The 26537-nt window shown below is 40.2% G+C and overlaps 1 protein-coding gene across 1 annotated transcript in view; it reads left to right on the plus strand.

Annotated features, from left to right (window-relative positions):
• The window catches only part of DISC1 (disrupted in schizophrenia 1), a 231484-nt gene that overhangs the window by 60086 nt on the left and 144861 nt on the right, over positions 1-26537 (plus strand). The window contains 2 exon segments of the mRNA XM_009891161.1: positions 22557-22707; positions 25996-26125. Coding sequence (XP_009889463.1) covers positions 22557-22707; positions 25996-26125 — 281 coding nt within the window.

Consider the following 26537-nt stretch of genomic DNA (forward strand, 5'->3'; position numbering starts at 1 on the left):
TACAGGAGGCATAGGTTGTTTGAGGGCTGGAGTCATTTGGGGGGATAAAGCAGCAGGCCTGGTTCTGCTGGACAAGCATCCCCTGGCTTGTAAATTCAAGGAGGCAAACTTGGACGTTGACTTCAACAAGCCTGTGGAGAGAGGTTTTCTTGTATTTCCATGTATGCTCCTATAGGGACTGTGCTATTAGTGGTGTCAGCCCCATTTCCTGTCCTCCCTTGTGTGTGAGCTACAGCATCGTGTCTCCTGCCTCTCTGGAGTTAGAGGCCAAGTCTGCCTCACGTGCTGTGCCTGCTTTGATTTGTCTAGAAGCCCCTTTTCCACTGCTTTAATTTTATAGGGTATAATTGCTTAATAGAAACTTCCTTACGAAGTGCCTTTAATTGTCGTTCAGAGTGAATGCTGTTAAGAACAACTAATAACGAACTGAATGGTTGCCTACAAAATCGATTTTTATTTCTGAAGTTAGGGGGGATGGAAAATTAGTTCTTCAAAGAAGCTTACCCTCCTTGCTCCTAAAAGCTTTCCCAGCTCTCCCCTCCCTAAGAGGCAGCTTTTCCTCTATTTCTGTTAGAAAAGTGAACTTTTGTGCTCCCAATTCCTGGTCCAGGGTTCAGCGTGCTGCCTGGCCTTCTCTGCGATTACCCAAGTTACTTCTCTCTGTAACAGATGTGGGCAGGTCAGTGGCTTGTGTACCTTCCCCACTGCTGGAGCAGGGATCCTAGAAACTAGGGTGTACTTAGTTCAGATAGATGTGGGGTTTTTTGTTTCTTTCATGTAAGGCAGATGCCTGTGGGGTTCATATTTCTCTGTCTGTAGGAAAATCTAAAGAGTTGTTGTTTGGATGGTTGGTTGTTCAGGTGTGTATCGTTGATGCTTCTTAGTTCTAAGGAACATCTTTCTCATGCTTCTTTATATGATCTTAATTTCTTTTCCCCAATCCATTACAAAGATGCGTTGTATATTTGCCTAAAATTACCAAAGTCCATTTTTAATATTCAAGATTTATCTGTATGTCATGCAACAGTACACATTCTTCCTAATATCTCCAGTGCCTACCTAAAAGAAATACTGCTAAATGTTGCCTGCAGTGTAGAACTTCTTGAAGTACCCTTGGGAAAGTAAAGAAAGCATTTATACAGCCCTGGTAGGCAACCAGAAAGGGTACCTATACCAAAGTACACTGGGTAATCTTTGGAAAAATCAAGAAACCTGTGTGAAATACTAGATTTTTTTTTTTTTTAGTTCTTATCTGCAGGCCAATTGACTCTTGACAGTTGGAGGTCTTTTTTGAAGTGATATACAGCGCACAAACCTATCATCTCAGCTTCCACGCGAGTAGACAGAAGATACTAGGGCCAGCTAAAGGTCACAAAAAATACCAGTCACCCCTTGTATGTAAAAGGGTTTAAAGCAACAACCCAAACCAACTTGCAGAAGAGAGATACAGAGAGGCTGGATCTTCCTTGATGTTAATATTCTGCTGGGCTAAGATTAACTAACTGCCTCAGATTTCTTTTGAAGGTTAAGATGAAGCTGTGGCAAGGCTTATTTCTAGTCAGAGAATATTCTTCTTGGGAGTTCAGGGTAAGGTCAAAAAGTTGAATGTTTGATCACTGCCAGCTCTCACGAAATTCATGACTGTCCTGCTTCCTGCTGTTGGTGAGGAGGCCAATTTGGCCTCGAATACCTGTTTGAGAAACATCCTGTCGATTTGGGATGTGTTTCGCAGTACTATGATGTGTTCAGTCCCATACTGCCTGTGCATGGTCTTTGTGCAGGTGATGCTCTTGCTGTGCTTGTTTTTAATCAATATTTAAATGGCTTCCTTTCTTATTGCTCGGCTGCTTCCAAGCATTCCGAGCATATTCCTAGCAGTAATTTTTCTTCCCTCCACTTTGTGTTTTAGGAAGGGGCTTGGCAAGTGTCTTTTGTCCCCGCCCCTGAGTTACAGCTTCTTCCTCTCCTGTGCCCTTAAGTATTTATTTCGCCAGCAGGCTTCCTTAGTCTGTGCTGCTGCTGTTTCTGTTTGTCACCTGGTGAGCAGGGCTTGAATTTGTTCCTCACCTGCTAATTTTGGTCCCCTGGAGGTGGTAGTGGATATTATCAGCCTGCTCCTGTGCTGCATTTCTGCGGTTGTAACTGTCTGGGCTCTAGGCTCCAAGCTGGTGCAAAATAGTCACTCTGCTGCCTCCCCAAAATCTGAAGTCAAGATTAGGAACGTGATGACAAGGTACATCTTCCTTGTCCCTTTCTCTCAATGAGTTAATTTTCACCAGACCGGAAAGCTATTGACCTTTTCTTAGCAAGTGGTGCTTCCCTGCATTCCTTTATTTGCAGCAGCCCCCCAGAAGCCTGAGGAACATCCGTGCATGTATGAAAGGAGCTGGAGGTCAAGCTGCGGTGCTCTTTAGTATGGGAGGGAGCCTCACACGGCTTATCTACTTGCATCAAAATTAGATGCTGGTGGTTTGAATCTGTGCCCTCTGGAAACTAGTAGAAATTTGGGTGGTGGCGGTGTGTGTTTGTGTGTTGTTTTTCTGCTACCTGTCAATGGTTTGGGTCGGATTTCTGCAAGGCCATCCTCAGCTCCTAATGAGGTTCTCTGTCCCTTCATTAGGCTTCAGGCTTCTATGTGTGATCACAGAATAAGAATTCTGGGAAGAGGCTGGGTTAAACTTAGTCTTTGTTGTGCTGGTCTGTTGGGAGTGAGAGAACAGGATTGTAGTTCTGGCTTGCTCTTTGCCTATATCTTTTGTCTTTGGTCTTGTCACAGCTTCCTATTTTGGGAGAGCAGTTGGATTTTTTTTTTTCCTTCTAAAAATGCAGATATTTACATTGAATCATATACTTCTTGCTTTCTCTTTTTCCCAAGAGATTAAACGTCTGGTCTCAAATACTCTACTTTCTTGCTGCTTTCTGTTATTTCCCAGCCTAACCTCTTGCCTCAGAGCACGTTCCTTGAAACCCCTCTGCCCGCTGCCTGCAGTTGTTGTCTTTTGCGCTTTATGCCATACCTGCTACCACAGCTGGCACCGTTTGCGCCTTCTTAATCATTTGCATCCGTGTTTCTTTCTTTCCTTCCTCCTCCTCTTTTTCTACTAGTCCTGTGCAGTCACTCTGCCCCCAGTATCTCCAGGAAATTCCCAGGCTTCCTTTAGTATTGGGAGTGGAACACCTGTATTAAGCTATCATGGGACATCTCTGCTGACCTTGCTCCTGAAGCTCACGCGTTGTTTTGTTTCTTCCTTTCCAAGTCACTGCCTGAAGCTAAAGCTGTTGGTGGTCTGATTGCTTCCATAGTCCTGATATAACTGCAAGCACGCTGGCAGCCTGCAGGTCTGGGGTTCAGCTGGAATCACCCCTTGCTCGAACCACATTGGGTGACCTTCACTCTCTGCCCTAATGAGAGCCTCGTGGCGAGCCACCAGCAAGATTTTAATCCCGTTCCAGTCCTTTCTGCCAGAATTTGAAGAAATCCGTGCTTGTTTCACAGTTAGGGCTCACTGTTAATGGATTTAGGTAAATAAGCCAAAGTGGTATTTATAAGTGAGGAAAATAAAGTCAAGGTGGGAAAGGAGAAGACACAGTGCTAGAGGATGTCTTAATATCTAAATATCTTAATCCTTTCCTTAGAAAATAATAGTAATTTAAGGAGTCAGGCTAAGTATAAGGACAAATAATGGTTTGTTTGGCTCCCAAAGGAAGATATGTAAAATTAGGCAGAGTGACCAGGAATACCTGAATTGCATGAGAGATTTTTGCTGTTTATAAAAGATTTTGTTTCTAACTTTTTGGGGAGTTTTATGTTAATTCTCTTGTCCAATAACAGTGGAGGAAGAAGTTGAATATAAATTAGAATGATGATAGTGCAAATTTTGCAGCGTCAGGGAGAACTTCTGTAGAATTTGTTTGAAAAAACAGAAAAGAATTTTGATCATCAGTGAAGCTCAGTAACAGGGATATAAAGTAGGAGACAACGTAGTTGTACAGAGGGAAATATTCTGTAAGAGTTTTCTGAAAGAATAACATTCAGACTTATACTTTCTTTGTAACTTTATGCAAATACTTTGCTGCATTTTTATTATACTTTTTCATGTATTTGTCATGTTGCCTTTTGTACCTGATTGCACCTTCTGTTTAACTCTGTTTAAAAAATATTTCTGGAAAAGGTTTTGGAAACACAGCACAATGGAATTTTGTTTGAGGGTTTATTTCTTAGCGTTCATCATAGCATAATTGCATTAAGTCTAAGGGATGGCAGCCTGGTAATTTGTGGAGCCTGCTGAAGAGATCTGTAGGATTTCCTGGCACCAGAAGGGTACGCAGTGTTCCAGAGGCTGGCGGAGTCTGTAGTCTGCCCCTGTAGGCCTTTCTCTCCATCCTTTGAAATGTCGAAACATCCAGTTGTCATTCCTGTAGGCAGGATCCTGTGCTGGATGGACCTGAGTCTGATCTAGTCTGGCAATCCTTGTCACTTCAAGACTCTTTTTGTTTCTTCTGCTGGTGTAATATGCCCATGTTTTGATATATGTACTTAGGTGCTGCTGCTGGATTGTGCTTGGAAAGGTATAGGGTATTGTCTGTAAACATTTCTTTCTAGTCCTTTATTAAAAAAAAAAACAAAACAAAAAACCCAACATTTTTCTTCTGCACCTTAGGCTCATATAAGCACTCCAGCTTGCAAATAGGCTGTGCACCTGAGAATCCCACTGACTTCAGTGGTTATCAGATTCTTTATATTTATATTATGGATTTTTGAGTTTTTGCCTTTTCAGGTAGGAGACAGCTGGCCAAGGGCAAATTTTATTTACACGGTAATGCTTCTATTTAATGAAGTTTCCAAGTAAACATAAATAACATTCTCCAGAATGGGGGGATATATTGTATTGTGTTAATGCAGTTACAGTTAAAGCATCCAAATCTTGAGGGGCATTTGTCAAACACAGTACTTTGTTAACCTAGAAGTAAAAGACTTCAATAATGGAAAGGAAATTGAACATCTAGAAAACAACAATCTTTGAGACTAATTTTGTTTTCTTCTGGATGTGCTTTACTGCAGCTGCTTGCAACCTAACGTTGTGATGCTGCCGTCATTAATAGTGCTTGTCACTGAAGAAACCATTATGGCTTCCTAAGATCTTGATAGTGTTGTTATTGAGCGTCTTTGAATAACTAGTTGAATTTGACACACTTAGGAAACGTGCCAGAGGGTAAAACAAACACCACTCCCATTCTTGCATGTGGCAGCTGAAGTGGCAGTGGAGAGGTCTGTGAAGAATGCCACCTCGTCCCTTGGCCAGCTTCCAGCCTCCCCTTCCCTGTGGAAGTGAAAACCTATGATAGGAGTTATATGTTACTGTGCTATACCAGATCTTCTTTTTTTTTTTTTTTTAATGGAGCACTAATGCTTTGAAAGAGAGTCTGTGGCTTCAGGTATCTGTACTGTATTTCTTACAGTACTTATTGATAGGATGGCCTGATTCTGTTGTTAATGTTGTTGATGTTATAATTTCCATTAGCCTCATTCTGGAGACATTCAGGTAGTTGATGTTTATTCTGTATCTTAGGGACAGAGTTGCAGCCCTCTCTGCTTAACTTCTTGTTTCTTTAACAAAACGTCATTTCTTCTTGATTTAATCTAAAGCTTGCTTAGGATGCATACAGTTTTTGGTTACAGTCAGCTGGCATCTGGGAAATCTAGTAAGATCAAAGCGGCTTTGTAGCTAATCCAGAAGCCCAGTGCTTACAATCAGAGCACTGATTGCACACTACGGTGAGAAAGGTCCTTGGGTTCTTTTTTGCTTTTAGACTTCTGTGTGTAAAATATTTCTACTACTCTTCCCAGTAACTGCAAAATTTCTTCCAAACTTGTCTTGATGGTACAGGATCTGAATCTTATGCACTAGTGTTCAGTTTTTAATATTTTGTTAATAATGGAAACTGAGAGGACACTGAGTTGTATATGAATTACTTTTGCATTGATGTAGTGAGACAAGGTGAACCTGAATATCTTCCTTCCCCTTCTCTTCCATCGTTGCACAACACAACCCCGGCTTCCTTGGGTGACGAGGGTCATGTGTCTGTGTAAGACAGGTTGTTGCTCACTTAGCTTTAGGATTTCAGCTCCAGCATTAAAGTGGCCTAATGTTAACTTCTGTGTTTTTATACATTAATTTTACATTTTACAACACACTGGTGTTCCAAACAATAGAGTGACACTTTTTGGAGAAGCAGAAAAAAGTTTTGAGGAGAGAGAATGATAGGAGTATCCTTAGATAGGAATAGGGAGCTAAAAGAAAAAAAAAAAAACACAACAGATTTCCTTTTGTGTTTTGTATTAGGTTTTTTTGGATGGCTTTTTTGTTTGTTTTAGACTACATGATCATATTTGCTTTTTGCTATTTTAACTGTAGGCAAGCTACTTCAGTCTGCTTCAGATGAGCTGTCAATAAAATGGGTATATCATCACTTGCCATACTACAGTCTTTGGAGTTTAATTAAAAGACTGTAAAGCCCACTGAGCTCCTATCATGATTGGAGCTTCAGAGCTGTAAGGTGTTACTAGCAATAAATGCTGACATTTTCCTTTTCATGTTTTTACAGAAAAGTTGTCCTCATGTAACTTCATGTATTATAATTGATGTACTTGTGAAAGCTACAGAGCCTGTAGGTTAAGCTGTTCTCATTAGACTGTATAGGCTGCACAAAAATGACAGTACTGTTCGTTTGTCATGTCTTGGAAAAAATGAAGGACTTGAACTGCTTTTTTTTCTCTATTGTAGATTACAACGAAGTTATTTTCTCTAGTAGCAATTATTGGATGGAGTGACCTTTACCAGTCTATGACATTGATGTAGTGGAAGGGACGTTTTTCCACTTGACCTTTATGCAATGTGTCGGCTTGTCCTGTAGCACCAAATGAGTTGCAATTGACACATTTGATGGAACGCTAACTTGACAGGAGCTTATTGTTTGGAAGATGTGTGTTGAAATCTGGAGCCTCTAGTAAATAACGTGATAAAAGTTATTTGCATATCTTCCATCACTAAGGGGCAACTTGCTTAGAAATGACCGCTGCCTAAATTGCAATTTGAACACTGATTAGCTGAGATTCTAGCAAAACAGTCATCAAGTAGTGGTATTTCAGAGTAAAATCTATTGCTTTAACTCTTTTTCCTCTTTGTTGTTCTGTAACCAAATAACGATGTTTTTCTGTATTTTAACCTTGCTTCTTAACACCTCTGTCTGTAAAAGGAAGAGGAATAAAAGTCAGATAAACAGTTTTCAGTATACGACAAGGAAGAAGTGTCTCCCAAGAGGATGGGAGACTGTGTGTGTGTGTGTGTGTATATATGTCAAAAGCAAGGCGGATATCATAGAATCCCTGGTTGGAAGGGACCTTGAGGATCACCTGGTCCAACCTTTCCTGGCAAAAGCACAGTCTAGCAAGATGGCCCAGCACCTTTTCCAGGTGGATGTTAAAAGTGCCCAATGTTGGCGAACCCAGCACTTCCCTGGGGAGATTATTCCAATGGCTGATCGTTCTCATTGTGAAAAATTTTCCTCTTGTGTCCAATTAGAATCTCCCCAGGAATATTGTGTATCCATTACCCAATGTCTTTTCTGTGTGGCTCCTTGTAAAAAGGGAGTCTCCGTCTTCTTTGTAGCCACCCTTTAAATACTGGAACATGGTAATAAGGTCTCCCCTAAGCCTTCTTTTCTCAAGGCTGAATAAACCCAATTCTCTCAGCCTTTCCTCATATCGCAGGCTTCTCAGTCCTTTGATCACCTTTGTGGCCCTTCTCTGGACCCTCTTCAGCCTGTCCACATCTTTTTTGCATAGTGGGGATATATATTTATGTATATGAGTAGCTTCTTTGGTTATTTATTAATATATTAAATAATGGTCAGATATAATTCTGGGAAGAGAACAGTTCTGGTTGTGGGGAGGAACGGGGACCTATGAGCACACGGTAGTGTGAGGGTGGGTGTTGTAAAGAGAACTGCCCCACTGCTCCAGCTGGGAAGCACAGAGGTCAGCTGCTTTTCAGATCTGTTGAAATAAAGCAGGGACAGGATGGTGCTTTTTGAGGAGAAATTTAAAAGCAAAGAACTTCTGTCAGTTATTTCAGGTGTCTTGTTATAATCCAGCATCTCTTTCTGCCCTGGTTGAAGGTTCTGATACTTCCTGTAAATAAAATAATTCCACTTACAAGATGGATAAGACAAAGTTGTAGTGGAAGCCAGGGTCTATCTGAAACTATTCAAGTAATGAATTATTACGGTTTTTTAAAAACTATTGAGCAGCAGGATTGATAAAAGAGCAGCAAATGCCATCTGTCTGATCTACATATTTTACCACAGTTCTTCTCAAGCTGTCCAGTTGAGGTAAAGTTAAAAGGAGCTGAATGGGTGTGGGGAGGGGAAAGCAGCTCAGCTATCTGGTATTGCATTTGCAGGAGGTACTTGGAAGGCAGGGCGGGGGGGAAATGTGTTTATAGAGGTTGCTGTTTAGACACATTAATGTAATCCTTACCTGTTATTTCAAAGACAATCTTCTCAAACAATTTCAATAAAAAGGGATGCTGCTGGGTAAGGTGGGAGGCTGGATAGAAGTGTTTCTTGTGGTATGGTGAAACAGGGGGTGTGGGTGTACTGGCATAGAGTGAAATTCATAGCAAGATTCACTACTGTTCCAATACTGTTTAACTGTAATTCATGAAGAAAGTAGAGATTAGTTATTGTGAAGCTGTATGCTAATAAAAACATTTCTTGCATTGTTTTCATTTGTTGTTAATGCACGCTACAGAAGATAGTAGGCTTTAATGCCTTTATTTTATATGCTTGCAGGAGATACATAGAAAGCTCAGCTGTAGGGCTGGAAGCAGAACCTGCGGCTGGTGAGCTGCAATTCTGGGGTCTACAACAGGATCACATTTGAAAGATGTCCTGTCTTTTGTATGTGGGTTCATATTAAAATGGCAAATCCCTTATCCTTTTTAGAGCACCTGCTTTTCTTAACCCCTTCTGGAGAGCATGGCAATAGCCAAACCTCTCTCCCTAAGCTTGGTTTCTAGCAGGTGCTCCTGCCCTTGCCTCCACAGGCCAAGTCCCATCAGAGACCCACTCTGCTCCTCTCTCCCCTTCCCACCTGACTGCCGGTCAACACAGATACTGATCTGGCAGCTTTAATTTCCAGCCTGAGGAGGCTCTGATAAGCAGGTGGAGAAGCTTCTGGAGGCAGTGAAACTTCATGGGCTCAGGCTGGAAGAAGGCAGTGAGCCTGTATTAAAAATTTTCAAGTCTTGTAGTTTGAAGCATGGAATCCAGTGAAGGTGCCTTGGAACTGCTGTGCTCCACTCAGGTTGGATATGTGAGAGACATAGGTGAGAGACTGTGGATTTGCATGCTGGAGGAGGTCAGGCTTTTTGCAGTAGCTGTTGTTGGGTCGGCTCTGCTGTTCTGTGTGAACGCAATACAGATGGGCCTCTTGACTGTATTTGTTAGTAGATGGGATGTTGTCTCATTCGTAACTGCTCTGCTGAAGGGGGACCAACGTAGAGTTAAAGGGCTGTGGAACTTGCTTAGAGACCCTTTTGGTCTTCTCCCCACTGACCTCTGCCAACATCCTCCTGTGTGTCTCTGCCTGCTGCCCTGTGTGCTTGAGGGGTAATTCTTATGCATGAAACACTTCAAGGAGCTCTGTGCTGGGACAGTGGAGACAGCTGCAGAGCCAGGATGAAAAGAATATCATAAATGTGGAAAAAGTAAAGTGTATGTGAAAGGGAGGAAGCTTGGGAAACAATGATTTTTAACAAAAAAAAAAAGACTCCAGGATCCCTTTTGTTCAAATAGGAAAGGAGGTTGGGCTTTGTCTGCTTTTGAAATTAGAAAATTAAGAGGTGATTCCAGGAGGTAATAATCTTTCATAGGGAAGAGAGTCCTGTAAAAGAACAAAAGGGCACTAACTTTTAAGAAAAGGTCAAATTATGAAAGGGATGATACAAGGTTTCTTATGCAAGGAGCCATTCAAATTGTGTAATTACAGCAATCCTTTTATCTGAAGATCTCACTCAGGTGTTAAGTAAGCCTAATGAGGCCCCTATGGAACAATTGTTACTATCTACATTTTCACAGACACAGAGGACCTAGAAGCTGAAAGAAATGGGCTTATTGGTCTGAGATCCTGTAGTGCAGCACTATAGAATCGGAGCTCATGAGAGAATACACAGAGTGTGACTTGAAGTCACCTGGCAGAACCCTTTCCATGAAACCGTGCTGTGTATTCCTACTGGGCTTTTTTTTTTTTTCCCCTGAGAATGCATAAAAAGAAACTGTGGACTAAGAAAAGTTACTGTTTCTAGATGGGCTGTCTTAGTTATGCTTGTAACTACTTTTTTTTATTATTTTTTTTTAACGCTGTTCTTAAGATTTGCAGGTTCCTGTGATATTTTGGTTAGCATTCAGTGTTTTGAGAACCTTATGGGAACCAGCAATGAGGAAAACACACCTATGTTGGTGAGGTGATGGAAGTTAATTCCTTTCATGTATTCATGTCAGTCTTTCCAATGCAGAGCAGACAAATAGATTGTTTTGTGAACTCCCTACAGGGAAATCAAACAATTCTTAATTATTGTTTTTCTTCCTATAATACTCTTGAGCTGTTGATAATTCCACAAGAAATTCTGTGAAAGTATTGGTGGATGGATGAGGGTGGGGAAACAGAGTTTTGAGATACTCTTAAAATGCTTTGTTTGTAGGATGCTGGACTTCTGGGTGATTCATACCCCACACAGTGTGGGTGGTTGCCTGCCTTGTATTTAGTTTTATTCTCTTTCTCTGGTTGTGGAATTTGGGCAGCTCTGAGACTAAGCTTGTCAAAATTGCCACCTTCATTGTGTCTGGAAGCCTCCATAAAGAGTTGAATGTGCCGGGTGCATCGACTCTGCCATGATGCGTTGGTATAGATCTGTTCTTAGAGAGTGGTGCCCCTGGTTGCCAGCTCTGTTTCCACCCTGTTGTCCTACCGTACAGACTGGATCATTTATCAATGACTGTGTTGCGGTAGAGATCTCAGTGTTTCAAGGCTTTGTTCCTCACACGCAGAACATGCAGCTAGTGTTTCAAGGGAAGTATGTTATACCCTCTCATCGTCTGCAACAGAGACTTTTACAGGCCGTCAATGGGGAAACAGCTCAGCAAACTAGAGTAATTTTTAGAATAAGAGCCTGCTGGACTGGGTTTTTTTTTGAGGTTTTAGATGGGTCTAAATGAACAGCCACCAGTGAAAGTATATAACTTCCAGTATGGAGTCATCATCTGAGAGAGATACCTAGGACCTTTGCTGGTAGATAGCTGGTCTGTGCCACTTGTTGAAAACATAACCACTCAGCAACATAATGGGTAAGAATCTTCTTTGGGAGACTTAAAAAAATATTTAAAGCTACAGACTGCTTTGGGCAGAGTTTGTCTCCCTTGGGTTTCTGTGCCAGTTAAGGGAAGGTCGTCTTCTCATTTTCACGCAGTGGAACAATAGCAGCAGTAAGTAGGCAGTGCGAGGGCTGTAACGCACGCGTAGGGAGTGGGAGAAGTCTTTGTTTTCTTTGTGCTTTGGTGGGAGGTGGTGACTTGCAGTGCAATATGTTACACCGCTGCAAAGCTGCTGACACAAAGTAAGACTTGATAGCAGAGGAAGTGTCTCCGCTGAGGTTTATTGCAGTGAGATGTGGCTTTGTTCCAGTTCAGATTCAGAACCCGCTTCTGTAGAGAAGTTTACTTTGCACAGTGCTCTGAACCCCCACAAACTTTCTGAGTTTTTTACAGAATTTGGTGCCATTTTTGGAACGTCGGGAAATACTAAATGTTTTGAAATTGGGGATGAATTGGATGAAGTTTGCTTGAGATACAGTTTCCAGGGTAAAAAAAAAAAAGGGGTGTGTGTGTGTTACAGCTTCTATATTTTTTTTGCCTTCCAGAGTTGCAGGATCCAACTATAGTTGTCACTGTGCAAAATTATTTAAATTATTTTGTGTTTACCCCTGTATGCTTTGGTACCAAAAGCAGTCTTGGGAAAGCAACGTTGAAGATGGTAGTTAGGAAACAGACTGAGTATTTGTATACATAAGCCAAACAAACTGCCTGTGTAGGTCAAATACTAAAAGCTTTATTTTGTTCTGGTTTGTGTCTCTGTGTCCCACCAAAAGTTAACTTTATTCTAACCTTTGATCACAGTCTGGACCGTGGTGGGGTAAAGGGGAGTCTATGTAAATCTGGCAGTGTATTTCGAAGTCTAGCAGAAATCCAGGAGGAATCACCTTCAGGAAAGGGGACCGAAGAAGCAGATGCTAGTTGAGGTGTCGAGGATGTGGGAAGGGAAGAAGATGAAGGGTCAGAAACAGAGTGGGGAGAAAGTGGAGTGTAATGTGCCTGTGAGTTGCCAAGGAGAGGAAATTGGCTAGTGAGGTCAAGTTCAAAGGGAAGGTCAGGAAATAAATCACTTGATATTAACAGTCAGCAACTATTCTGTGTTTAAATTATTTCCTTTGCCATTGAATTCATATTCCTTGAGTGGGTGGAAATTATTTGATCTGACTAAATATTACAGAATTTTTTTTTTACAATGTGAAACACTGGAACAGGTTGCCCAGATAAGTTGTAGATGCCCCATCCCTGGAAACGTTCAAGGTCAGGTTGGATGGGGCTCTGAGCAACCTGATCTGGTTGAGGATGTCCCTGCTCATTGGAAGTGGTTGGACTGGATGACCTTTAAAGGTCCCTTCCAACCCAAACTATTCTATGATTCTATGACATTTTAAAATTGTGAATTGATTTTGACTTACAGCAGGCAAAGTAGTCTGAGAACGAATTACAAATGTTGTAAACAATTCTCTCTTATTGTTTGCTTTCTTAGAATAAGGCCTTTTTTGGATGAAGTACAACAGCATAACTTTGGGTGCTAGAACAGTGATGCATGGTGGAAACTGGAAAAATAGCTAGGCTGAACTAAGCTAGCATCTTTAGTAGTCTTTAAACAGTTTTTGGTTTTGCATCAACTGATCCAGAGTGCTTGGGAAGGGTATCAGCTTAATTTGAGGGTAAAGTTTTAATTTTTGAAAAGCATTTGGTATAAGGAAGGAACAATGAAAAAGTAAATTAGATTTATATATTTGAGATTATGTAGATTACTAAATATGAGAGTGGAGACCTGGAATATGAGAAAACATTGGGCATTGTTGTGGGAACTCATGAAGGAGAATGCAGGGAGCAAGAGAGGAAGAAAAAAGATTTTCTTTAAACAAAAGCAAAATTCTGGCGTCCAGGTACACGTCTGTAATTAATGAATGGATGTACTGTTTTCAGCTCAGTTACCACAAAGACTTCCTTTATCTTCTCTCTCCCCTTTTGTTTCTAGAGCAAACCTTCAAGTTTCCTTATAGAGTTCCCCGCTGCAGTTTTCAGAGCAATTCGTTAGGGTTGTGTGCACGTTATTTATATTCTCTTTATAGTTCTGTGTGTAACATCCATTCTATAAGAAAGGATATTTGATATCTTTTCCTCAGTGTGCCTTGCCACAGTATGAATATAATGTCGAATTGCATTTTGGTTGTGGTGGTGATGATCTGTAGCTGGTGGCTTAAGCAGAACTACAAGCCGATTTCTTCACATATTATAGTCCTTGGGGAACATTGCACAATTTAATATACACCACACTTGAAAATCTGTACTTCTTTCTTTCAAACTTCAACTTCAAGCAACTCTACACCTACTCATTTGTCTTCCTTAGCCTAGACTGTGCTGCTTTGTTGTGCGTTTTTATAGCATGGATTTTAAAAATATGAAGATAAACCTTTGCAGAACTCTTCTTATATTATCTATACTAGTTTTGGACTTCTATCACACAAAAAAATATCCTTCAAATGGTATGTTTTAGGATGGTATTCTCAATATATTCAGGTTAGGCAATAACAAAGGAGCCTTTTCTTTGTTTGACAGCTAGAACACAGCATGTTAGATTCACAATAAGTACTTAAATAGAGCCTGGTACAAAAAAATCCCAATATAATCTGACTGTGTCTGTAGTCATAAAAGCCCAGATATAATCCATCAGACTTTTAAATTTCTTGTATTTAGAACTTGCTTTATCAAAATGACTGGTATCTCAAAATATAATGCAATTAGCTGTAGAGTATTACATTGTTTCACTGTTAATTGACTGGCCTGTCTTCTAATCAACCCATGGCATTTATTCAGAGGCAGTGAAGAAAGGCAGATGTTGGCTTAGAGATTCCTGGAGCAGGGAAAGGGACATAGTGAACTGGGATTGGATCGTCCACAGTTGACATTAGCTGACAGTTGTTCATGTATGTGAACTGTGCTTATTGGAAACCTTTACCAAAGCTCTTCCTCTGCCATCTCCAATAAAAGAAGGAGCTGTATTGCAAGCTAAGGAGCTTTGCATTGATTTCTGCTAGCTTCCTTGTCTTGAGGGATCTTTTTAAGAGTAGAATTTAATTCACAATAGGCATTGATGCCATTGTGCTGCATAGCCTTACTTTTTTCAAAATGCAGATTCAGCCTGGAATCAGTGGTATATGTTTTTCTTTGTTTCTGTACAATTTCACATGTAGTGACAGTACTGTCAGCACTGCTTACAGAATAATGTTGATATCAAATAAAGTGCACCAGTAATCAGCTTGGGTTTTTTCCTTTAATATATCTTCTGATGTTACTGTAAAATATTTTTATTGTAAAGTCATATTGAAAATATAGGCATCTCAGTGGTTTCATTTGAAACTTGATGTTTATGAAAGACTATGAAAAGCACACAGTCAACAGTGCACTGTTTATTTTGTATTGTGACTTGACTAAAACAGAAATGATGTCTCAAAAGTGCCTACACATTAAAACTCTGGTGTTTGAAGGAATTTGCAAATGCAGCAAGCCAGAAGATAAGGACTATATGGGATAGTATGGAATTGTACCTTTATTTTAGTGCAATTATAAAGATAAGGGGTTGCCACATACAGAAAACTGCCTGTTATTTCAGCAGCTGTTATGCATATCAGGCACCTCAAAAAATGTAATTATTCCATCATTTAGAAAATTTTGGAAGCGGCTAGTTTATGCTGTAATGTAAGATACTTATGAAGCTCTTACTATTAAAAACTGCTATTAAAAGTAGTATAAAAACTTCATGTTTTTCAGAAGTGTCAGATTAAGAGCAGTGGAGATTAAGCTGCTTCTAGTATTCTGAAATTATTGTACATAATTTCACCCATATTGTATGTCTGATTCTTTGCCATCTCCATTTCTTGTTGGCTGTCATTTGTTTTGTTGATTGTAAATTTATTGGAGTAGGGTGGGGTTTTTTGCTGTTGTCTGAGCCTAGTATGATTGGAGCCTCCTCTGTGAGATGGTAGTGACAACTAGTAACTACTTTGCTTGAAGGATAGTCATGTTACAGGAAATTGTAATGTAGGTTTATCCAAATAGTCCTGATATGCCTTAAACTCAGCCCAGAAAGAACAGCTGTGAGGATAGTTCAGCCTACATCATTGCCAGGTGATAATGAGAAAGCAACATGGGAAAGCAAAATTTTTCTAACGCTGGCCAAATAACTTAAGAGATTAATCACCCAAGTCAGGACTCAGACACTTGCTGCTGGACTCTCGCCCTCCTCCTTTCCCAGAGGTGCGCTACGCTGGAAGAACCTTTCTGGCTTTGTGGCTTTTTTCTTATCTTTCTGCTGGTGTTTTGAAACAACTGTACCTACACCTTCACAAGACCCACTAAGTCCTACAGCTTGTGCCTATAAATCACCACTCTATTTAACGAAGAGACAGAGAATGTTACAGATCTGAGTGGCAGTCTGTCAGTGGTGTTGCTGCTATGGATGTTCTACAAAATAGGGGCACTGGTCAAAATTTGTGCTGAAATTCTACACTAGGCTTGCACCAGTGCCCTTCTGGGAAGAAGTTTCATACACAGCATAGACTTTCCAGTGTTAAGGTGTAAATTGTTGGTGGGAAACTTGGTGTTGTGCTTTTAGGCATCAGTGAAACTTAAGAGAATTTAGCTTTTTGCTCAGAGCCTGAATGAATGCTTTTAAATTCAATGTGATTTAGAGGAGAAAAAAATCGGTATCTGCCAATGTGTCAAGCTGCTTTTTATAAGAAGTATAACAGCTGAAATGTGTTTGTTCTTGTATTTTTTAAAGCTTTTAGACCTCCAACTCTGCTGCAACACTGACATGTGATACATTAGATTCTGAAATGTAATATATGTTTTAAGGATGCAGCAATTTCCTGGCTTGTAACCATATGGGCTGATGGGGGGAAATGCAGGGCTTGCTGAGAGGCAGAGAGTCTGCTTGAGCAGTCCTTGTAAGAAATTTTTCAGACGCTGTTCTCTGTTGCTTCTCTCGCAGGGACTATTTTGAGTGCCAGGTTTCCATCCCTTTCCTCCTCCACCTGATGTATGGATAGGAAAGCAAAAGGAGTGGAGAGATGGTAGACAGCTGATGTTGCCTGCAGCAGGGGAAGCTTGTGGCATCAAATGTGTGACATCACGCCATCACTGTGCGTTATGGCTATTCTGATGCCTTGAGTCTGGCTGGGAATGCAGGAGACCTACTGTCTTGTACTCTTCAGGTTACTAGTCTTTTAACTTTAAATTGGAGGCAAGTATTGATCTAGCACCTCGGTAGGGTAAAGCAGGAATTAGAAGGGTTTGTCACCTGTACTAAGAGTGCCAAATAACTGAGGAATACACACAAAACAAAGAATTGTGGAGTTGTAGTACTCTGTAAAGATTTTGGCCCTCGTGCTTTGATGTGATTTCTGTAGCAGTTGCTTCTGACTCCAAAGGATGTTCAGCAGCCAGGAGTCTGATTTGCTCAGCTGTTCCTCAAGGTCATCTTGATAGTTCAGGAGCACAGCTGGACTGCTGGATTTCACAAAGTTGCCTTTTTGGTTGGAATGAAAAAAAATTAAGTGGTGGGTAAGTGGGGTAATTTCATTTGCATTTTGCTCTAGCAACCATTACGTTCCGGCCTTTTATGAACTGAGCACAAACATTTTGCTGTACCCAGCGCTGTCTGGAAAGCTTTAGCTACTTCTTACTGGCCTTTCCAGGAGCTACTTTTTCCACTGACTGCTGGAAGTATTCCAAGGACCATGGCCCAAATAGCATTTCGGATCAGATTAGGTGTGCGAGCCTTTGAAGGGAATCTCCCAGTTGTCCCGTTTACTGTACTTTTCTTTGCATTGTAGAGCAGTCTTGGACTGCATGAACTGGTTTTCTTTCAGGTGCAAGGAAGTCTGAAGATGTGCTCTAGAGGTGTACCTGAGAGGCTTCAACTGCTAACTGGCCTGTGGTCCATGGGACTACACTAAACCTAGTCCAGAAGTAAGACCCTCTGAACTGCAGATGTTGATTGGTCTGTCCTGATCTGTTTTGCTCTGCAGATGTGCTCCTGACAGTCCACATAGTTGGAAGGGTAGGCATAGCTCCGGGGTACAGCAGCTGCTCCAGTCCCTCCAACAGGCTCTTCCAGTGTCTGTCCCTAGTCCTATGCCATCTTGGAGCCAGCCTTGCCCGGGTGTCCATTTTTAGTCCGTACTGGGTTTATTTTGCAGGGCTGAATAGGAGGTGGAAAAGATTTTGCTCTGTACCAGTGACCAGACAGCACATGGTAAGGGCTAGCTCTTCAACTATCCAAATGTAATCTGAAGCTCCCTTTTATGCATATCTGGTGTGTTAGGAGTTGCAAGGAATATCTTCTACTGTGTATCTGTTTGGTACTGTTAAATGGTTAGTTATTTTATTCTTAAATTTGAGAGCACATGCATACTCCAGTGGCTTGTAATGCCTTAATTTCTGATCACAGTTTATGTCTTTACATGTCATATATATTCTGCAAGTAATTTTGCAGGAGGCCAATGCTAGGAATTGGGCTGTCGACACCTTGCTTACTAGTCTGTTCTCCAGCTGCATTTCAGTCACGTATTCAAGCTCTGCATTAGACTCCTCGCTTTCTAGCCTTTGTAGCGTTGCTTTGGCTAATGTAAGTCTCTCTGTCCTGGAAAATGAGTGGTGCAATTTGAACATGATGATGCCTAAGTTATTAATGTGCAGGGAAAGGGAAGAAGGAATGTTTTGTTTTATTTACAGTAAAAAAACAACAACAAAAAAACCCAGAAAAAAATAGCTTATAAGATCATCAGACTTTAGGTTTAAAATTACCAAATGGGTATGTGTTTATTTAATTCATAATTCCATTTAGAAATTCTGTCGCAGTATATTTTGGGGACCAAGAGCATAAATAGCCTGAGAAAAGAGAAGTTTCTGGTGGACAGATGTCCACCTGTTGGTGATTCCACATGCCCCCCCCAACCCCCAGCAGTGGGTTAATGTAGAAGTAGTGTCTTGCTCAGGAATTCTTTTAGCTGACAAACATTAGAGGTTCAGGAGGAGTATCAAAGGGACACTTTGCACCCTGGTTCTTGGTCTCCTCTCTAAAGGCCTGCCTACTGTGTGCGGTTGGAGACAGACTACTAGAAGAGGTATCTTTGGATCTGAACCCCGGACTTCTTTAGTCCTTCCAAAATAGGTAACAGTATCTTTGCTGAGCATACAAAAGTGCTTCAGTCATCTTTGAAGTGCTAAGTTTTTAACCAAGTCTATGCTGAGGAGATTACCTGGTTCTGGAAGTGTATCTAGCAGGTAAGAAAGAGATGTTAGGGCTGCAATGTGTGATATATGCATGTAAACCCTGCGTAAATCCTGGTTTATATCCTTTTGGGGGACTTGAGGGAGAGAGGGAGGGGATTGTTTACAGGATTGTGGGGCAGGATGGAATGGCCTTGTCTAGTTGAGCTAGCTGAAGAAATACTTCCTTAATGTCCAGCAATTTGTAGAGTAGCACAATTGATTGTCTTCCCACCTATCAGCAAAGAACAGACATAAATTAACATAAATATATGCAGTATGTAGCAAATGAGGTTCTACCCTTACTGTGGTGATTTTCTTAAATTTTTTTTTAAATGACGATAAATAGTTCTGATAAAGCGAGCCTTCTCTTCAAGGGAATAAAACCAATATCAGAATATATAAAAAGTAGAGGTAGCCAGATGTTCTCATATGGTCAATTTAAAATTATGGAAATTGCTTCCTTTGCTCAAAGCTATTACAAAACATGATCTTTGGAGACAAAACATGATCTTTGGAGACAATGAAGTTCTCAGACAGCAGTCGGTTTAATTGAGAACAGCAGTTAGTCAGCATCTTCCAGTCCTGTACCCTGGGTTGGCTGTAAATTGAGTGGGATGTCTGAAGTGCACCAGGCATAATGGATTGGGATGGAGGGTAATTTAAGGGTTGACTTTTGCTGTTTGCACTGAAGTAGAAGCTTCATCTAGGGTATCCATAGGACTGCTGCAAGGCAGCAAGCTAGCAATGGAATACAGTGAAATAAAAGGCTGGTAAGGCGAGTTAAGCCTTATTGCAAATACTTGTCTGTAAAACAGTATGTATTGAACACATTAAAGTTCCTTTGTTTAAGAACTTTGTCAAACAGGGGGATTGCTTTTTGCATGTAAGCTGTGTGTTAAATGACTTATTTTGAGGTGAAGTATGGGACAGAGGAACAAAGTATTAAGCCTTTGTGTGTGATGAAGATATCTGAGTGCATGTGGTTTCTTTTGGTGTCTCAGTCCATCAGTGAGCTCTGGGATCCTGTGAAGGTCTTTTCTGTGTTGAAATAACGTGCTTAAAAGACTAAAATGAAGGTAAAAGAAAGTGGTGTCCTTGAGTGTGACAGCTTATGAGCAGCAAAGGCCTTCTGTGTCTGCTTCTTGTCTGGAAAATCCTAGAAAATATGGTGGGAAGGGATCCCAGGAGAACACATTTGATCTTGCTGGCCTTGACCTTAAAAAACTATGCCAGTACTATTCCTGAGAGTTGTTTGTCTGACCTGAAAGCCAACACTGGTGGAGATTTACTGGCTGTCCCAAGCAGTCAGTACTTTACTGTCTCTAATGTTTTTCCTCATCTTCTTTGCCACAACTCAGGTTTGTTACTGAGGACTCAATTTCTGAGGAAAGGTGAAGAGAATTGTATTACTGCTTTCTTTGCAGCTTCCTGGTGTGTAATAGTCCTGGAAGTTACTCCCCTCAGTCCTTATCTTCACTAGATTGAAGAACCCTGCTTATTGCCGTCTTTTTCATGTCCTATTTGCTAGACTTGTGATCACTTCCATTATTTCTGCTAGATCCAGATCTCTTGAGTTGCAGCACTGAAAGCTGGACTGAGATAAGCCTTATTTGCATGGTTCCTTGCTTCACAGCTGGCACTGAGGTGCTTTGGTCTCTCCGCGCACTGAAGACATCAGCCGGGTCAAACCTGAGGGGTCTCTTTTCCAGGAGAGGAGCCTAAAAGCTGAGTGCTGCAGTGTTCAGTATGGTGGTGGTGGAGTCTCTTGAGACATAACCCATAACGACAGTGCTGAAAGGGTAAACCATCATTTAGTGCTGAGACGTAACGAGCAAATATGGCCAGCAGTAGTACTTATAAAATACTAGTGAAACAAATTATTTAGAAACGTCTGTTAGTAGAAACTAATTGAATTCTGTGTAGACTGGAATATATAAAGCAGGATGCAGCCAAGAATTAATGAGAGGGAGAAAAATGAATTGGCATGTGGATCCCCTCATCTGTTTTCCTTCTCAAAATAGCCTGTTTCTAGGATGGAGTAGAGTGATGGAACAACTGGACACGCAAACACAGTGTGAACATAATTATGTTGAAGAACAATGACAACATTGTTAAATGGCTGTAAAGGGTTGTCACAACTCCCACTTGGGTAACCCAGGAAGCCCAGTGGTGAATTGTTTGAGTAAGAAGAGGTGTTCCCGTGTGTTTTGGCATTCAGCGCTCATTTGTCACAATTCAACCCTTACATTTCAGTTTGTAACAGTGATATTTTTGATGACCATGCTTGACATTCCACACAAAATGCAAACGCTGATATTTTTTTTTTTCTGGTCAAAGTATGGGCTCAGAAGTCTCATCTGGGCCCAAATTCCTGTTTCCTTGTGGTGACAGGGATAGGATGTGAATCTGTTCAGCTGTGGTCCCTGAGAAACACAACGCAGATGTGGTTCACCTCCACTGCTGAAAAGGTGTTTCTCCTTTGCAGAAAGGGTATGCGCATGTGTACATATGATTGTCAGGGCAAGGTCTCACCCCTGCAGTAACTTGGGCGGTCATCATTTCAGCTAGAGCCTTCTGGTGACGTTTTGCAACCTAATAACAACAAGAGTTTAACTACCCTGGAGTGGTCTGCTGGCTGAGGGAGAAGATCTCATTAGTATGTTCTGTGTCTTTATTCCACCCCGTCAGCACAGAAGGAGAAGGGAGATCAATACTAATGATAGATTATTGTAAAAAATGGATCATTTTACTAAACCAGCAAATGTAAACAACCCTGCTTCTTAAAATCCCTTTGAGGATAAAGAAGGAAAATAAGCAGTGAAAAGCACGCACAGATGGATGTTATTCTGATAGTAACATGTTGTATTGAAAATGTTAGAAGGGAAGGTATGCTAATCACACAAAATTGTAGACAGCGAGGTCACGAGGAAAGTACTGAACTGTAAAGGGTTTTCCATTTGTGGGCTAGCTCAAAACTCTCCGATTTGACTAATGTATCATCAAAGGTGTTCTGGCTTGGACCAACCAGGCTTGTTATCTGTCAGGTATGTAATTTTGTTAGTAGACTGGCACTATAGAGAATATACGTACCAGAAATAATAATGTGTAATTGGAACTATGTTCCTTTTGTTTTCTACACAGGGACAGAAAACAAATAAGAACTAATTTATATAGAGAAGTGGTAAAGAAATTTATAGAGCTATGGTAGAGTCAAAGCAACACTTAAGGACCACTGTTATTTTTATTTAAAGTTGAAAGTAAATCTTTTTGTTGGATGATAAAATAAGCATAATTCAGGAGAGCCTGGAATAAGATAGTTGTTTAATTGCTATAATTGCACCTGCATTTTCTGCTGGAATATATTGCTGAGATATAATATGCGATTCTTCAGTTCTTGACCTAATAACAGTGCAATTTTTTAAAAGGTCAGACTTTAAATGTGTAACTGCCATCTAAGATTGTTTTAAAACTGGAGCGGCGAAGAGTAGGAGTTTTCTTAGAATTGAATTCAGAGCTGTTACTCTAAGAAAAGAGCACAGAAGATAACTTTGAGCCAATTCTTTGGAGCCTTACCAAATTAAAACTCTGTGAAAGTGCTGGAAAGCCTGCGGTTTTGTCCTTGTCATAAAGAAAGTAGCTTAGCATCCTGGTTATCTGATGTTTTCTATTGTAGTCTTAGTAATTCATCCTTGAGCAAAACAGACTGATATATTTTATCAAAAGGGGAAGAACTGTCTGTGAGGTGAGTTTTACTTTTTGTTGATTGACCTTTTTTCTTCTTCAGGTAAAATGGAACCTTTTTGTCACTGTTAAGTAACTTTTCTTTTTAATTTAATTTTTAGCTGATAAATTTAGACGAAAACTGGAAGAACTTGAGAAGGAGAAAAATTCTTTAAAATTTCAGCTTCCTTCAAGGCATCCTTCACTTAGCAGCTTTTTGGATAGGTTCGTTACCCAAGTTCAAGCAGCATTGCGCTGGGCTGCTGATCATCGGTAAGTTTGTTGGTTCCTTATTGTGTAACATGATGCTGCTGTTTGTCTCAAAATGTGGAATACAATTTATGAATAATTTTAATTCAGAGTTCTAACATATAAATATGGAGCTTTTTTATGAAAATCCCTTCCGTCACCCCCGTTTTCCTTTCTACAATACTTTCAGAATTGCCCCAAAAAATATTGGTCATGATGAACTGGTGAATTAAATGGAACTTTTCTCACTGATGTCGAGTGGGAGTGGGATTGAATCTTTGACATAGCAGCTTGAGCATACAACAGCAAGGCAGCTTGAGCAATGGTTCCCTGTGGAGTTAATTCCGATGCTCTTTTTCAGGCAATGAAAGAATATTTAAATCTAAAGTAAAAACAGATTCTTTTTTGATATGAATAGATCTTTGGGAGCTTCCTTTTATGCGTCACTTGTTAGGTGGCTGTAATGTGCTCAGTACTGTACAAAGTCACAAAAATAAATTCTCAGCCTTCTCTTGAAGGAATAACAACTTCAAAGGTTGGGGGAATACGAGATGTGTTGGATGACCCAAGGGAAGTAGTTAGCTTAGGAAGAAAAAGTTGTCTCAATTTCTATGTCTGTCTTCAGCTATGTTATTGTTGCTGGTAAGAGGATTCTTGATAGGTATTGGAAGCTATTCTCAAGTACAAGGAAAGAAGAAAAACCTTTTGTTTTCTGGCAGCTTGTACATATAAAGGCTGCAGTGTGCTTATCAATACATTTGGGTGTAATTTTTGGTAGACATGAAAATTGGATAAAATCAGTACAGATAATAGGATTTTACTGCAAAATTTGGGAATTTTAAGGGTATTTTTGGTCTCTATATTATTTAGTAATGAGGCAGGTTTAAAAGAAGCTGCACTCCCTTGGAGCTGTTTCCTTCTACTACCTGAGCCTCTAAGGAGCTGTTTTACCATTCCTTAAAGATTAGGATACAACATTCTGCATTTTGTCATTAAGACATGTTCGATCTATGCATTAATTGGTAATAATGATTTTGGCTTTAAAGGTGGTATTGTCTTAGATGTAATAGAAATTGAGTTACTAAAGCATCCTATAAATACACAGTCTGCTTATTTTTTCCTATATAATGTGTGTATATATATTTATGTATAAAATATATACGTTTATGAAAGTGTTCCTGTTCTTCAGATGTTTATATCTGTAACTCTTCTCTTTGCACAGGTCTGAGAGCAGTGCCATTCTTCAGGGTCAGATGAATATCCTCTTCGCTTTTCTGTCTTGTGCACACTCCTTTCTTTGAGCTTGAGTTTGACTGTTGTTGTAACACCCTTTCTTTTTCTCAATTGATTCTTGTAGCCTTTCACACTGCTGTCTGTGGTCTTGACTCTCTTGTTGATGTGGCAAGTGTACCCTTTATCTTCAGTCGGGGTGTTTACAATTTTTCTATTCCAACAGTGTTTTTAGATAGTACAGGGTGGAAACCGTAGCCACTCCTTCAAGGAAAATGTGTAGGCTTCAGTTTTTATTTTCATTTTGAATCGGAACAAAACCAGTATACCCAAGATTTCTTTTTTCGGCTGGGAAGTTAAAAAGATGATCAGACTAGCGCCAGAAGACCAGATCGTTGCGATTTTACTGTAGTTAAACCAGTCTCATCTTTTTGCAAATAAAGAACTTTTAAAAATAAGTGTGTATGGCAGGTTATTTGTTCAATACATGAGACTGAAATTCATGCACTTGTTTTGTTTTACTTGATTAAATTGTGGGATGAGTTTTTAGGCGAATGCTTTTGATGTTGACACAGAACATAGGGGACAGGTGGTAGGAGCCAGGTTTGGTTATGTTTAGCTTCAGAACAATGCTGCTGTTCATGCAATAACCCAGGTTTGGTGACATCAGAGGGATCTGGTTTCTGTTTCCTCAAGACCAAGTAGTCAGGTGTGCACGGGATTTCCAAGGAGGTTCTGAGAATAACCTATGTTTATCATGGAACGTTTCCTAAATTTTGACCAGACACTTGGAAATTTCTATTGCATACAGCACTTGGAAAGATGCAGCTCTTCCTAAAAGAAGGCGGCTTCAGAGCTTCTGTGAAGCATGGCTGGTTGGAGCCACAGTAGTCTGTAATGGTTGTAAGGCACATACATAGTGATGGCCTAGGACCTCATAATATGGGTGGCTCTTGGATCTATTTTGTTATTACAGAAATACAGTTACACTGTAGTTATGTCTATTTTGTTTAAGTATTAATGCCATTTATTTTAGTGATGGTTTTTATTTTGCTCTTTCAGTACATTCTTCAGCCCATAGAGAGGGAGTAAAGCATGCGTGTTTTCTGATGGTCCTGCAGAAGAGACAGGAACCTCTTGTTCTACACACTTGTTAAACAGCTGTGCATGGAGATCATAATTGTGTGATTAATCATGCTTAAACCAGACTTGTGATGCATGTTTTGTATGTGGCATGGGTCTGTTTGCTTTGCAAGATTACAATGGGAAATTGTGCTTCAAAAACATTCTTTGTTTGGGACAATATTTTTTTAAACAAGATACTGAAATGCATCTGTACCCTTTACGTGGAAATGCACACTTGTCTCTGGAGATGGACACAGAAATGCAATTGGCTTTGCAAACAAACGTGCCCTTATGCAGGAACATTGAAGACAAAATAGGTTTGCGTTGTTTGCAGGTGTATTTTGAGAGGCTGATTATAGATGTGACACTTAATGTGATGCACTGATTACCTTGGGGTCCAATCATGCAAAGATTTACAGTTGAGGGTTGTACCGACCACTGTGAGGAATCCCACTGACTGCGATTTTGAAAGAACTCGCTGTGCAAGAGAGAAGTAAAATTTTGGCATCGTGGAGCAAACACTCCAGATGATCTCTAATGTAGTCTCCAAAAGCTGACAGAAGCTGCAAAAATGGCTTTGGCAAGTTTCTAAACTTCTGTCTAAGAGAATTTTCTCTGTATTGATAGAAATTACATGCCTTAGTTTTGTCTCATTCAAGGCAGTGATGGATAAATTTCTGAAATATGAAGAAGCTGGGGGAAGCCTGAAGCTACATAAGTTTTCCTTTTTCCTCCTTCAGCATGTTGTAAAAACAGTGTAAATGTTTGAAATAATAAAGAAAGATATGCCAAGGAAAAATCTCTTGTTCTCTAACTGTATCTGTTTAACATGTAATTGTTTTGGTGATGGGGTGTTATGACTCTGAAGGTAACATGTAGCATTCTGATCTATTTAATCTTTGAGATGTTTATACTTTGATAATGCTAATTTTTAGCTCTTGTCATTTTTTTTCAAAGGGTTAGAGATGAAGAAACCCAGCTTTGGCATGAAAACGAACATAAACTTTTGAGATCCACTTACAAGGAGAGGATGCAGGTTTCGGCCACGAAACGACACCGACTTTATCAAGAAAAGAAATGGTTACAGGTAACAGGACTGCGAGGATGTCTATAAGAACAGTGCTGTGTGGGAAAAGCTTGTAAGCTGTTGCACAGAATTAAATAAATTTATTGTAATAGTGACTTTGCTTCTGTGCAGCAATTAGAGCCTTGGCTGTAGTCCAGTTGATAATCTAAGTGATGATTGGAGATGGCAGCCACAGGAGTTGTGTTAATCTCATTATGGAGAAGCAGAACTGGAAGGCTCAGTGGCTTGTGTGCGTGCTTTAACTTTCCTCATTATCTTTTTAAGCGTGCTGTTTATATTCTAATGTGCCATTTTAATATTTCACTGATCTTCAGAAGTTTTTATTTGAAGACAAAAAGTTTTGAAGGAAGCAGTCTTTCATCCACTTCTGGTTAGAATTGACTATAAATACATGATTTACCAGCTTTTGTTC

The sequence above is a fragment of the Charadrius vociferus genome, unplaced genomic scaffold (genome assembly GCF_000708025.1).
Source record: "Charadrius vociferus isolate BGI_N301 unplaced genomic scaffold, ASM70802v2 scaffold78, whole genome shotgun sequence".
NCBI classification, from domain to species: Eukaryota; Metazoa; Chordata; class Aves; order Charadriiformes; family Charadriidae; genus Charadrius; species Charadrius vociferus.